The 12,187-nt window shown below is 42.1% G+C and overlaps 1 protein-coding gene across 1 annotated transcript in view; it reads right to left on the bottom strand.

The window, feature by feature from the left end:
• Nucleotides 1-401: 401 nt before the first annotated feature.
• The window catches only part of LOC138266099 (phosphatidylethanolamine-binding protein 1-like), a 37,833-nt gene continuing 26,047 nt past the window's right edge, over nt 402-12,187 (bottom strand). Inside the window, exons 3-4 of the mRNA XM_069214482.1 lie at nt 10,786-10,886; nt 402-1,921 (exon numbers count right to left, since the gene is read on the bottom strand). Of these exons, the coding sequence (XP_069070583.1) occupies nt 1,704-1,921; nt 10,786-10,886 (319 nt within the window). The 3' untranslated portion in view covers nt 402-1,703. The remainder of the gene's footprint in view (nt 1,922-10,785; nt 10,887-12,187) is intronic.

Here is a 12,187-nt window from a genome sequence, read left to right on the forward strand (position 1 = left end):
CGCTAGTCAGGTTAGAGTCATTTTTTTTTTTTTTAACTCTAACCTGACTAGCGCCATTCTTTCCCACACAACCTTCAGTTTGCCCTATGCCTCCCCTACCAGGTTAGCATCATTTATTTTAAATATGGCGCCCGGCTGGTTTCCTGGAATTGCGCTAGCCGGGGCTATACTTTTTGAGGCAAAGCTGCGCTAACGCAGGTTTGCATCAAAAAGTATAAATCTGGGCCTTTTTGTCTAAAGTTTGTTGCTTAACGGTTCAGTCTAAGGCAAAGCTAAAGTTTAGGTTTATTATACAGGAATTCTCCCATACTGATAGACAAACATTTCTTTATCAGCTAGAAAACATTAATAGATTAAATGAGATGCAAGTAAATGAAACCATTTGAATGGAACAGCTCATGTAAGCATGCAGATTTTTTTAATGCAACTGTTGTCTGTTTGTTCAAAATGTTTATAATTTGCAGACAAAAATATTTCAATCGTTGACACAAAGGATGTTTTTACTTAACATCCAAAACCCCGTTGTCCAACCCATAGGCCCTCGATGATCGTGTTTTTTTTCCATATTCACTACATCACATTTAAATAAAACACTCCCAATAATCTTCACATTTCTTTTGAAGCTGTTGTAGGTGTCCATTGGTATGTGCATGTGCTGCAGAAGTTGCAAATGCTAATATTGGATCTCCTCAGTCATCATAACTTAACATAATGGTTACATGACATTATGTAGACAACAGCCAGGTGAGCCGCAAATAGAAAGTCATGTACAGTTACCATAATGGACACCACCTAATATATCTATATTCAGACATCTACCACTTTCAGTTCAGTGACTATCGCTCTATGCCCCCCAAAAAACATAGACAACTTAACCAGCACTCAGTATTCACGTATACCTTTCTCACAGTGGCCCAGATCCAAAGTAAGAAGTGCCTAGGGGGGGTATGTGTGTGTGAGTGGGTTGTAAGAGAAGGGGCCAAAATGGATGGAGGATGGAAAGTTATTTCACTCGAACAACTGATCAGTCGTTGAATTTCTTCCCCCTCCCTTCTCCTGGAAAAGTAACACCTACCAATTAAAAAATATGGGAAATTGTAATTTGCGATAGGATATGCTTTTAAACTAACCCCACCCCACACAGTTAAGCAGAGTGAGCAGCGAAAAAGTATACTATCCCTTTGTAAATCAGAAAGAATACAACAAAAAGTTAAAAATAAGTCATTCTACTGTTATCTTGGTTCACAATTAAGCACATATAGCTTTATGGCCGAACTAATTGCAGAAATAAGAGCCATCATCCCCAAATTACGCTAATGTGATCAAATCAAAACTTTAGAAAATTTACGGAGTTCTTCTTAGCACTGCCTATTCTTGGGGAGCACATCAACAACCACATACTGGGTACAATAACTTTTTAGCAGTGCCTACATTTGCACACATCCAGCTACTGGTAGTAAATATCTATGCTAAAGAAATTCCCTACCTTGTAGGGGTTTGTGAATAACCGAAAGATGGGGATGGTATTAGAGGCCTAACTTTTTTTTCAATTGATATATTAAGCTATCCACTGCCCCCTACCTTGGCTGGGGCAAAAGAGACTAGTGCGCAACTACTTCCTCATCACAAAAAAAGCTAAATGTATTACATGTAAAATGATCTGTAACAATACATAAGTTCTTTAGGTATTCCCACCCAACCTATTACTTTCCTGACAGCTGTTCATAGAGTTTTGGGACATATTCATCCCACTGTGCCTGATAACATGTTCCAGCAACAGGGATTCCTAGCTTATACTTTGCACGGAAAGATGCTGCACTGAACAGTCCCCGGTTTTCACCCGAGCGATTACTAAGGACAGGCTCGTCACACTTGATCGGTCCAGACTGTTCGTACACCAGCCACACATATCGGTGAAGACCTGAGGGAAGAAAAGTAGGCATTAGCATGAATGCAATAGACATTCCTAGCCAAGTGGATGAAGTCCTGAACCCCAAGTGCTACTAAAATGAAAGAAGATTTGTGTGAACCATTTAACACACTAAAACTAATTTCTATGCAGTATGAAATGGGAGACCTCCGAGCAGGATAAAACAATAAAGTACTTCTGAGCGGGATAAAATAATAAAGTACACCATACAAACGCTTCACACTGTACAAAATAAGAAAAACATTTAGGGGTATATTTTAGAAAAGTGGCGCTGCACCTAGTGCAGCGCCCACATTTCTTGTGCCCCTTAGCCCCCCTACTGCCACCATGTGTGCGCTGTATCTAAGCTACGGCGAACTATGGTACAGCATAAAGGGCAGTAGCATCATTTTTATTGACGCTATTGATGTATTCTGGAATAGTAGCACCAAAATATTGGTGCTACTCTTGTGGAGTACATAGGGGCCCATTATAAATAATGAAAGCCCCCTTTTAACGCCTGCTCTTAGCAGGCGTTAAGTGTCAGAACAAATGACACAAGGAAATCTGTTAGATTTTCTTGCTCCTTTTTTTCAGCCCCCCTAATGGGGGGAACGCCCCATTTGCATACATTATGCCTTGTGCGAGGATTTTGGCCTTGTTGGACCACATTAATGTAAAAAAAGAATTATGTTAATGTCGCAAAAGGTGGCGCTAGAGGCTTAGAAATGTCTGTTGTGTCTAGTACACCCACAATATTCAAATTTTCATAGTTCATGCATTCAGTCTTAAGTATTGTTCTAGTAAGATAAAGTGGTTACATATTTAAACCATTTTTTGCTAATTGCCTTTAGTGAAAGGGATTTCTGTGAAAATTAAATTAGTCCCTATTCCATTGTAAAATTAATGCTAATATTTCCATGTTTTATTGCCCTAGACAATATAACCCACAAAAGAATTTGTGCAATTCTATGTCAGGACCAGAGGCAAGGATTATGCTGATCTTTCTATGCTTTTATTTATATAGCAGTCAGATTCATACCATTGAGAAATCTTCATTTCTCACGATCCACGGGGAAAAAATGAACTATTAGTCCATCCAATCAGCTTGTAGGGGCCCCTTAATAGACACTGGCTGACTCTTCTGCCAATTCTTTCTTTGCTATTCCAGCAGCAAGCAGATAGGTACCAGTCGCCTTTGGGTCACAAATCAACCTGTTATTTTTTTTACTCATAATGCAGTTTTGATGGTGTTAAGGTGCTTTTAACACAAATTTGACCCAGGCCCTGCTTTAGGATTTTTTTGGGGGGACGCCGTAAAGAAGCAGGGGTGGGTCATGAAAATGAATGGATACTGGCCAAAATAAAACTATTTAATGATCAGATATTTTAGATATTGCCATCTGTCCGCTTTTGACATTTTTAACACAATAATCAGCACCTAAGGAACTACATATTTTGCTTTCTCTGATTTGTTTTGGGGAGGGGGAGGAAAGCTGCTTTTCTGATCTTTAAGAACCTTGACTGCAGCATGCTTCTCAGGGTCATGTGCAGCAGCAGAAACGTTTCTGCTGCCATACAGGCCCACTTTACAGCTTTTCATGTTTTTAAAAAACATTGCAAGCTTTTTACTTTGCAAAGCATTGACGTTTTAAAATATGATGCAATAAGCTGACAATCTTAATTCAGTTTTTAGGATATTCCTGCTGGTGATTTGTGCATTATAGCAGCTACTAAACTCTGCTGACTTCACATGTCTCCCCAGGCCTGAAAATGTCCAATATCAATGGCTTTGGGTGGGCCTGGCCCACCTGGCCTACTCTCTACAACCGGGCTTATTTGACCTGTCCTTCACAGCACGACTGCGGAACGGTGCGGTGCGGCCTCCCAGGCGCTTTGGCAGCTCGGTGCCTCGATCAACACACAACATGGCTTGGTACAGGCCGGTGTTCCAACTGCTAGAGGGTACCCACACTCCTCACATTGTGTCCTGATCGACGTGAGTCTCTTGGAGCTGCACGATCGTCATTCTCGCTGCGATCAAGTTCTCTTGATTATTCAGAGTAGCGCGACCAGCTGGGTCAGCCCCAGCTACCTGCCCCACTTGCCTGGACTCTGATGTCCCAGAAAGGGCATCTGTGGCATGTTTTGTAAACACCTCACGTAGTGCATTGCCAAAGCACCAGAAAAGAGTCTGTAATTCAGGCTTTAATCATGTCATGTCAATCATGCTACTTAGCACTTCAGCTTCTCCCGAGCCGCGGGATGCCACAATCAATCGCGCTGCCCCAGGGACGCAGGGGGCGGCGCCTGAGCACCACCAGGCCACCGGACGCGTGCTACTTAGCGCTCCAGCTTTTCCCACGCTGCAGAACGCCACAGGCAATCACGCCGCCCCAGGGACGCAGGGGGCGGCGCCTTAGCACCACCAGGTCACCGGACACACGCTACTTAGCGCTCCAGCTTCTCCCACACCCGTCAGTGACAGGAAGAGGCAGGGCAGGGCCTTCTCCCTTGGCTCTTCAACAGGAATCCCTTGGTGAGTCACTGCCATTGTTACTACTTATATTCTAGTTCTTCGTGTTTTTCCTCCCAGCCTTTAAAAGAGGTTATTCAACGTCTCGACTAATCCTTGCAAGTAGGATGTGGAAAAGGAAAGCCAGCGGAAACCACAATGGGCAGGGAGGGATCAGGAAATTACCTAGACATTCGGTTGAGAACTGTACTATGGACCAAATAGACGAACGTATCGAGGAAGTGGAAAGCGTACTAGCCCCCCAAGTCAAAAATGCCAGCAAGACTTGTTTCCGAAGGTAAAAGAGTTACCTACCCCCAGTAGCGACATATTGGCAGTGGAGCTGGGTATTAGGAATCCAAGGGGGTATACTCACGTAGTGATTGTAAATATTTACATAAGACCTGGGACACGAAGCTCATAGACTGCCATGCTGGACCTTCTTTCAGACTTCTTGAACCAGTTGCCTGGGGGAACGGGCCTAATCGTAGCTGGGGATTGCAACATGCAATTACGTGTCAAGGATGACTTTTCTTGAGCGGGAACACAGTATTCAGACTCTTGGGATAGATCGGGCCCAGTTCAGGAAGTGATAAAGCAAACCGGGGGAGTGGTAGCCTTCTTAGAGAACTTAATAATTAATGCAGGACTGAGGAAAGTAAATGGTAACACCAAGTCGTACACCCCGGCCATGCCCACGTACAAAAAGGGAACCTACGCGAGTCTCCTTGATCACATTTTTATTGATGACACTCTTGCAATCCCTTTGTGATATGGCAGCTATCCATAGGGCTGACAGTGATCACCAAGCCCTCTGTGCAGTCTTTACAACCTCCACATTTAGAAGTAGCAACCTGTCGAAATTGGTCATGGGCAATAATGTAATGGTGACTAATGATGATAAGAATGTCAGATGGGCAGCGGTGGCAAACGATACAAAGGTCCAGGCTGCAATTTATGACATAGTTAAAACTAATCTATCCCCCCTGAAATATACTGATTTTTCACTAGTGGATTTTATCCATTTACAATGCTGCCTGATGAATCGGTTAAGGCCACTCTTTCTGGTAGCAAGACAAAGAGGGGAACCTACGGGTAAATCATTGAGGTGGTTTACTAGTTCTAGCCGCCATGTCAAACTGCAGCTGTTGAGAGTATTGCAAACTGGGAATCGACCTGAGATAAGAGTGGTGAGGAATTTATACCAAAAAAAACTAAAAAATGGGAAAATAATAAATGGAATTCCTTGGTTGATGCTCTCCAAGAAGGCAACAAAAAATTGTTTTGGAAAATGGTGGCAGAAAAGAAAGACCCCCAGAAAGACGAGAGTGCCCCAGCAATCCAGCCAGCTAGTTGGGTGTCACATTTAGAGAATCTCTACAGGATAGGCCCCAGCAGTAGGAGTAATGAATCTCTATCAACATCAATAGAGATCTGTACCTCCTCTAACCCATTTTCCAAAAATACAAGTCTGCTAAGTTTTGGTTTGGGCCCCTTTTCCCTGAAAGAAACCTTCTTGGCTCTCCAATGGCTGCGTAAAGGGAAGGCCCCGGGTCCAGATGGTATTCCAGGCGATTTGTATCTATCACGACCTGGAACTTGGACGCTGTATTTAAACACCCTCAGTAATGCTATCTTGAGGGGAGGTGACCTTCCCCCTACATGGCGAGGAGCAACAATAGTCCCCATTTATAAAAAGGGGGAAAGAGAGCTACCAGCTAACTACGGGCCAATAAGTCTAATTGATGTCAGTCAGAAGATGTTCTGCAAGCAGGTCCTGGCCAGACTGCATTCTTGGATCAATGATCACCTGTTTCTTTCAGATCTCAAGGCCGGGTTTAGGAAAGGCGTTAGTACAATAGACCAGGTCTTTAGATTTAAACTCCTTTGTTGGAAATGTCTAATGTTAAAAAGGGACCACTTTTATGTCACCTTTATTGATCTAAAGACTGCGTTCAATTTGGTTCCACGTTACATGGCCACCCTGGTCAATGCAGAGCCAGTGGACCTCCACTCCAAGGGGGCCATGGCACTGCAATCCTTCACCAAAGGGGTTTTATCAGCAACCTGTTTTTGGTGGAGAAAGGGGATGGCAAAGTATGTCCGGTCATAAACCTCAGAGAATTTGACTGGCTAGTCTTCTGGCACTTCGAGATAGAGGGAATCATCTACAGAGGGACCTCCTGTAACCCAACAATTAGTTGTTGGGTTAGGTTCTGAGGCACTGTTCTCTATGTACTGGTGCAGAGACGGCTAAGTCCCACCTGAGTTTGTGAAAAGTACATATTTATACTCACATGCAAGTTTTTCCCCAGCCTTTTTTCCATTACTTTTAAAGAGATGTTATGTGATTCTTGCGTGTCACCTGTTGCTCTGGAAGATTCTGGGAGACAGTGTCCATTTAGTTAAAGTGCTTGGCGTGGTTACCAAGCCAGACCAGTAAATTCTTGGGCGTCACCCTCCACCCCCTCCCAAATGATTGAATGTTGCTTGGGAGAGGGCAGGTTTGTTTTGAGAATCTCACCCTTGGGTGTCTGGTCCAACAGCAGTAAAGTAGTCCTTGAAAAGACATGTGGAGCACCCGAGGTGGTACTTTGTAGTCCTCTGGTCCTCAAAGGTGGTTTTGAATTCAACTCTGCCAATTTGGGAGCCAATGAAATGGCTTCACAACTGGCTAAAGTAGCCTGCCAGCTTCAAGCAGAAGATAAGATTGGTGACACAAACATGGACTCCCAAGTTAGGTAAATATTTTGGCAGGGATCCTGCCGTAACTAGTTAATGCAGCAAAATACCACTACAGTGACCATGGTAACTATATATTTTGTATTCAATTGAATTATATGTGGTCGAAAGAGCTTTTGATCAGGTGTTTTTGAGCCATGAATGGGAGTTTAATAAAGATTAGCTACAAGTTCACTAAGGAGGGATATGAAGGAGAGTTGATGGATGGTCACCATTTTAATGGAAGCTAGGTGGGGTTACCAGCTAGACTTAGAAAGACCTATATCACTGAGGTATTACAATATAAAGGATTTAGGTGCGTTCACCAAGATTACAGGTGAAGCAGTTCATTACTGCTAAACATGCTCACAAAACGGTATTATTCTAATGCAGAACTGGGTATCATCTACGAACATGTGGTAGCTTGCTTAGGAGTGTGTTGGGTGTCACGCAGCTACTAATGATCAGGGACAATGCAATCTCTCGGTGTGTGATGATAGCAGATGCTGGCAGTAACTTAGACATAGACTTTACTGTGCTCCCAGGCTGGGAAATTTCAGAAGAGGCCATGCCTCTGTAAGTATGAAAACTGTACTACAGTTCTGAACTGCCTTCTGTGTCTACAAATGGCCACAAAAACTCTTATTGAGGATTACCTGAGTTCTGAAAGTGCCAAAGCTAGCCATAAGGTAGACATTGATAGTTCTGAGGGAAAAAAAGGCACTGCAAGTCTTTGCTCCAGCACCAATGCCACAATCTTTACAATAAAGAGAGTATGTTTTCTTTACTGATGTGGCTCTTAGGGGGAAACATGTTTGCAGTTTCAGAAGTATGTAGTATCACAAAATTTTGCTGTTCGGCATCTATGTCATCAAATGAACGGGCACTAGTCTGAAAGATCGTAATTAGCTTTCTCTTCTGATGTAAGGGCTAGGTATGCCCTTAGCTTGATAGGTTCATGAACTCATTTGGTTATGGTATGTGAATCAGAAATGCTTCAGCTCCCCGTTTCCCCTGGTCTTTCACATTCAGCATGCAAGATTCTTTATTTCTATTGGCAAGCTATCTTTGGATAGGGGATAGGGAGTATAGGTGTGGGCTAATAGCCCAGATCATAAACAACTCCTGTCTCCCTTGCTGCCGATGTGCATTGGAAAGAATCCGGATTCCTAGTTGTTACCTAACACAAATTGTTACTGCGTGGGTTCTGCTCCTAAAGATTGCCCTGCAGTTCCTAGCTCATACTGGTGGCAAAGACGTTCTCTTTCAGCTGAGTACACTGGCAGGATCATCGACCCACACCAGCAGATAGCCTTTCTCAACTGAATCCTTGGGCAAGTGCCTAAGTGCTTCCTTCCGGAGCATACACGGTTTGTTGTCTCTTTTTTCTGATATAATATACTGAGGCGCTACTCTCTACTCCTGAATCAATAAGGATCTACCTGACTGGGGGGAAACCTTGTGAGCCAGAAGAACGACTCAGAGCTTTAAATAATAGATGTGCATTGAAGTTCTCTCTGGAAGACCAAAAGCTGGGGTCAACAGGTCCTTGGGGTGCTTATTGCAACTATCCAGTGTCTCATCCATGATCAGGATTAAGTTTGGATTTATGGCCTGGAAAGACAATGCTTTCGCAAAGCTTCTGGCATCAGGTTACTAATCTACATTTGCTATCGCTAGTAACTTTTCATCTAGGTATCCATCTACCAGCACAAATGTCAAGTTCTTTTTGCACCTTACTTGTGTGCAGCTCACAATGCAAGATTATCAGAGTGCCGCTAAAAGCGACTTCTACCGCTTCACCACACCTATTTTTCTTTAAATGTAGGCTATCAGGTTCATACTTTTCTGCTTCCTGGATTCAAACAGAAATGCCATGGCTTGCAACTTGTTTAGTTTGGCCGTAGGGAATATAATGGCTTGGGTGGATTTAAGTGAAGGTTTTGCCCTATTGTAATGAAAGGGTGTTATGGCTGTACAGACTGAGAGAGACCAATTTAATTTTTGCGATTCCTGGACTGAGGGCCGTGTTAGTAACCAGTCATCCAAATACAAGCATACTTGGTAGATAATCCTGGACGTTGATTTGAGGCAGAATGGTGGAATTCAGATTTGGTAATGCTGGCAAACACGGGAGAACGGGTATGTGGAAACAGAACTTGTAAAGATGATAAGATGCTAGGTGTTCATTTTGCTTAAAAAGGGGCATGTCTTACATCGGAACAACTTTTAATGGTCGGTTTGCTGTGGTGGTGTAAGGAGGAAAGAGGCCACAACCCTCCTACAGTGCCAGGAGTAACTCAGTAACCCCTTCCTCTCCAGGGCAAAGTGTCTGGAAAAGATATGCTTGAAAACCCAGAATCTATTTTCATGAAAAAAACTTCTTTATAACGTATGCAAAGATTTGCCATCAGAAAAAAAGCCATGACCCGAAAGGAATTAAAAATGAGTATGTTGGGGTGCTCGGGTCCTAAGCAATGAATCCACTGAAAGCAAAGTTTTGTAGTCCGAGACTGGAACTAATATCCACTGAAAGCGATTACAAGAGGCACAAGCGAAGGCATAGTTTGTCCAGTTGGAGGACAAACTAAATGGTACTGTGCTCAGAAGTCAGGCTTTCTGTGTAAAATAACCTTCTCCTGCAATAGAAGAAAAACACAGTGGCAAACAAAGATAGAGATTGTATAACGTGGCTGAACCTGTAATAATGCATCTGATTGAAGTCCTATTCAAAGTTTAAGCTCTTGCCGCTCCAAAAAATATTCTCGTTACCTGGCTTACGGGTAAGGCATTACATAAATCTGGTAAAAGGTAGAATGTAGTACTGCTGTATTTTAAAGATTACCAAGGATTATGGTTCGATACAAGAATAAACGCTGGAAAAGTCACCCCAATTTATTCTTTCAGATCTTGCTCAACTCTACATCGGAAATTAAGTAAAACAAAAGTTCCTCGATTACGTAAGTCTACCGAAGCTTTATGAACCAATCAATTTAGAAACAACCACTGGCAAAAACAACAGATTTGACCTTGACATGTTGGTTAATTCGTTATGATTTATTATACGCATATGTCAAAATAAAAATGAACTATGCTTTTGAACCAGCTTTACAACAGAAGAGAAAATAACTATTTTAGGAAGATGTGAACAATGTGTGTATGTGCTGTGCACTCACTCAAAGCGAAGAATGCCACTGAGTGATGTTGGCTCACCCATTGCTCTTTGTTCTATGTTGTAATGAGCGGAAGCAGAATGTGAGCAATTTAACAAACCAACAAATGAGCCCAATGACCAAAAGGCACTCCATTTATGTAAATTATGCATAATTTTCACGAAGAAATACGGCAAGGTGTCTATATGGCTGGAACCAAAAAACAAAACAACAACAAAAAAACAGACCTAGTGTGGTGACAAGCCTCCATGATTAAGAATCCGGATTCATTTGGAAGAGTTTTATGTGCAACGAAGTAATGATTTGTCTTTGATAATTGACAGAATGACTTATTAAATGTGCATTTTAATTTCTGAAACGTTACAAAAAGACACTTTTGTACTTCATGTACTTAAAAACATTAGCCAAAAAAAATATATCTAGTTACAGTCAAATCGTATCACAAACAAGTGTCTAAGGACACTCACCTGTTCCTTTTGGAGGCCCAGAACCAATATAATCTGACTGGACAAATCCAGTACTCAGGTCATTCCCCTTGACGTTTACTGCAACGTAGTGATGCCATTCCCTAAAAGTAAACCAAAGGCTCTTGTTAAGAGACATAATAAAGTGCAATGAAAACGGTAAACAACCATCCTAGATGTTAGCAAATGAACATGCTAAACTGGCTATAAATCTGAACATGCCAAGATTTAGAACTAGCTTCTGTTTGTGAACAGACGTTTTTCTTCCGTCATACAAGCTAGCAATAGTGCTGGAGGAACTTTCAGAGTGGGGGGTGCTATCGTTATATGGAAGTCGCAGAGATTGTGGACAATCCAAGTGTCACACAAAAAACAACTGCAGAAAATATATCATGCACCTTTAGCAGGAAAGCAGCATGGGTGTGGCATGCAACCAGTTGTGCATTTTGGAGTACTGGTGTGGTATAGCACTGTCATTTACAGGCAGCACTTTTTCCTTTGACGTGGTTCTAAATTTCCACAGACATGCAGTTTTAATGGTAACTCTATATTGTGTACAAACAATAGCGTGTGGAATCAGGTTTCAGTGAATATTTATAATTTACGCATCACGTAAAGTGTCTTAATTCGTTTTGTTCCTTGTGAAATGTTTGTTTCCATCACACTTCCGAAGTACAAAAAATAAGCTGCAATTGTGCTTTCCTAATTGTAGTTTAAAGTAAGGGCAGACTAATTTTTGAAATCTGTGTAGTTCATTTACATGTATTTAAAAGTTCTATGTTAGGAAAAAAATGGACATCCTACAGCTTTTCCTGCCACTTCTTGTACACCAGCAAGATTGCCCCTGGTTCCCTTTTACAAAATCCTCTCATTTTGTGGTGAGAGAAATAAAAGTAAACACCAGTTTCCAAATGAGCAGCAATTTGTCAGAAACATAGCCTGACATGTAACTTTGATATCTGAACGCACTGCAAATGTGAGAAGAAAAAACACATTTGAATGCGTCTTTATTACTTTTTCCCCCTTCTGAACTCCAGCAGGGTTATTTTTGGGGGTGCTCTGGCACTTCTTGCACCTGTAAAAGCTAGCTAAGTGGGCTGCCTATCCGCGATGCACAAACTCACACATAATTTGTGCTTTCAGGCTGGATTTTAAACACTCGATCGCTTTTTCAAAGGCGAGCTAATACAAATAAACTGTTTCAGGACTCGTGACACCTAAGGGGATGTAATTAGAGTAGGTTATCGATCTCGGTAGGATACATAATATTTCATCCAACCTGTTAGACAAGACTGTTCCAAGGCATTAAGGATTTTAGGTGAGGCCTAAGTGATTAGCCTTTCAAAGTTCTGATGTACATTGAGGCCACCAGATTTTCATACCACGTCCTTTCTTCTCTTCTATA

Source organism: Pleurodeles waltl, chromosome 11, assembly GCF_031143425.1.
Source record: "Pleurodeles waltl isolate 20211129_DDA chromosome 11, aPleWal1.hap1.20221129, whole genome shotgun sequence".
Taxonomy (NCBI): Eukaryota; Metazoa; Chordata; class Amphibia; order Caudata; family Salamandridae; genus Pleurodeles; species Pleurodeles waltl.